Source organism: Perkinsus marinus (assembly GCF_000006405.1).
Source record: "Perkinsus marinus ATCC 50983 genomic scaffold scf_1104296948234, whole genome shotgun sequence".
NCBI lineage: Eukaryota > Perkinsozoa > Perkinsida > Perkinsidae > Perkinsus > Perkinsus marinus.
Window position 1 is genome coordinate 1 of NW_003210246.1, and position 1,060 is coordinate 1,060.

The 1,060-nt window shown below is 46.0% G+C and overlaps 1 protein-coding gene across 1 annotated transcript; it reads right to left on the bottom strand.

The window, feature by feature from the left end:
- Pmar_PMAR005703 (alcohol dehydrogenase, putative) lies at positions 1–554 on the bottom strand (the record flags this gene model as incomplete). The annotated part of the gene is made up of 1 exon (XM_002778744.1): positions 1–554. A coding segment is annotated over one exon (554 nt), but the record flags the coding sequence as incomplete, so codon positions are not given.
- Between the last annotated feature and the right edge of the window lie 506 nt (positions 555–1,060).

The following is a 1,060-nucleotide window of genomic DNA, read 5'->3' on the forward strand; positions in this document are numbered from 1 at the left end:
ACTTGATCAGCACCCAGAGATGTCACTAATTTCTCATTCTTGTCACTACAAACTGCCCACACTTTCGCACCAAAACTCTTAGCCAATTGCACGGCCATACACCCAACTCCTCCGCTTGCTCCAATGATCAGAACATTCCCAGGCGACTTGGTGATATCAGCTTTACGTAGACCAGTGAGCGCAGTGCACGCTGACGAAGCGAGACCAGCAGCAGTAGTATATTCCATACCTTCAGGCACTCTCGCGATACGATTAGTATCAACGATCGTATATTCTCCCAAGGAGCCTTTCATGGTAACTCCAAAAACCACATCTCCTGCTTTGAACTCACCATTCGGGATCGTAACCTCTCCAGAAAAATCAAAACCAACAAGACGGTTTCTGAGCACACGAGAGCTGAAGGGCACCATGTAAGGCAACTTGTAGTCGATCGGATTCATCCCAACAGCCAACACTTTCACTTGAACTTGTGAACGCCCCGGTTTGGGTATTTTGAAATCACCATCGTGCCAAGCCATTTCTCCAGCCTTCGTAGAGTAGGTGAATGCCTTCATAAAAAAGGTGAAAATACTTTGTCCTATACTGTTGTCAATTCAAAAACACAGCTTGCGACGTGACAATATACAAGACATGTTCAATAGACTTCTCCTGAGTGCTGAGAGCGCTCCTAAGATGAAGTTTTACATGTAAAATTCAATCCCAGGGGCGCTATCGAAGCTCAGGAGAGGTCTATTGAACACTCCGACAAATCATCCCATGGCAGCAAGCGAAAGATAAGAATAACGCACACAGAAAATCGTGCTAGATGAAAAACCAAAAATATTCGAGGATAATAGACTGGTTAGCGCAAGAACAGCATTACTGTGGCGTGAGTGAAAGCGTAAAGAGGGTTGTTCTCGATAAAGACAAGTAACACAATCGAAATGCGCGCGCCAATCTTACGGTTTCGGGTGCTCCACGACTTTGATCGAAAGCTAAGCTTTCAAGAATCAGGCCATTAGTGGCTACAACCGTACTTCGGGTACGGCTGTGAGGCCGAGCCCGGCTATAATGGTCGAGA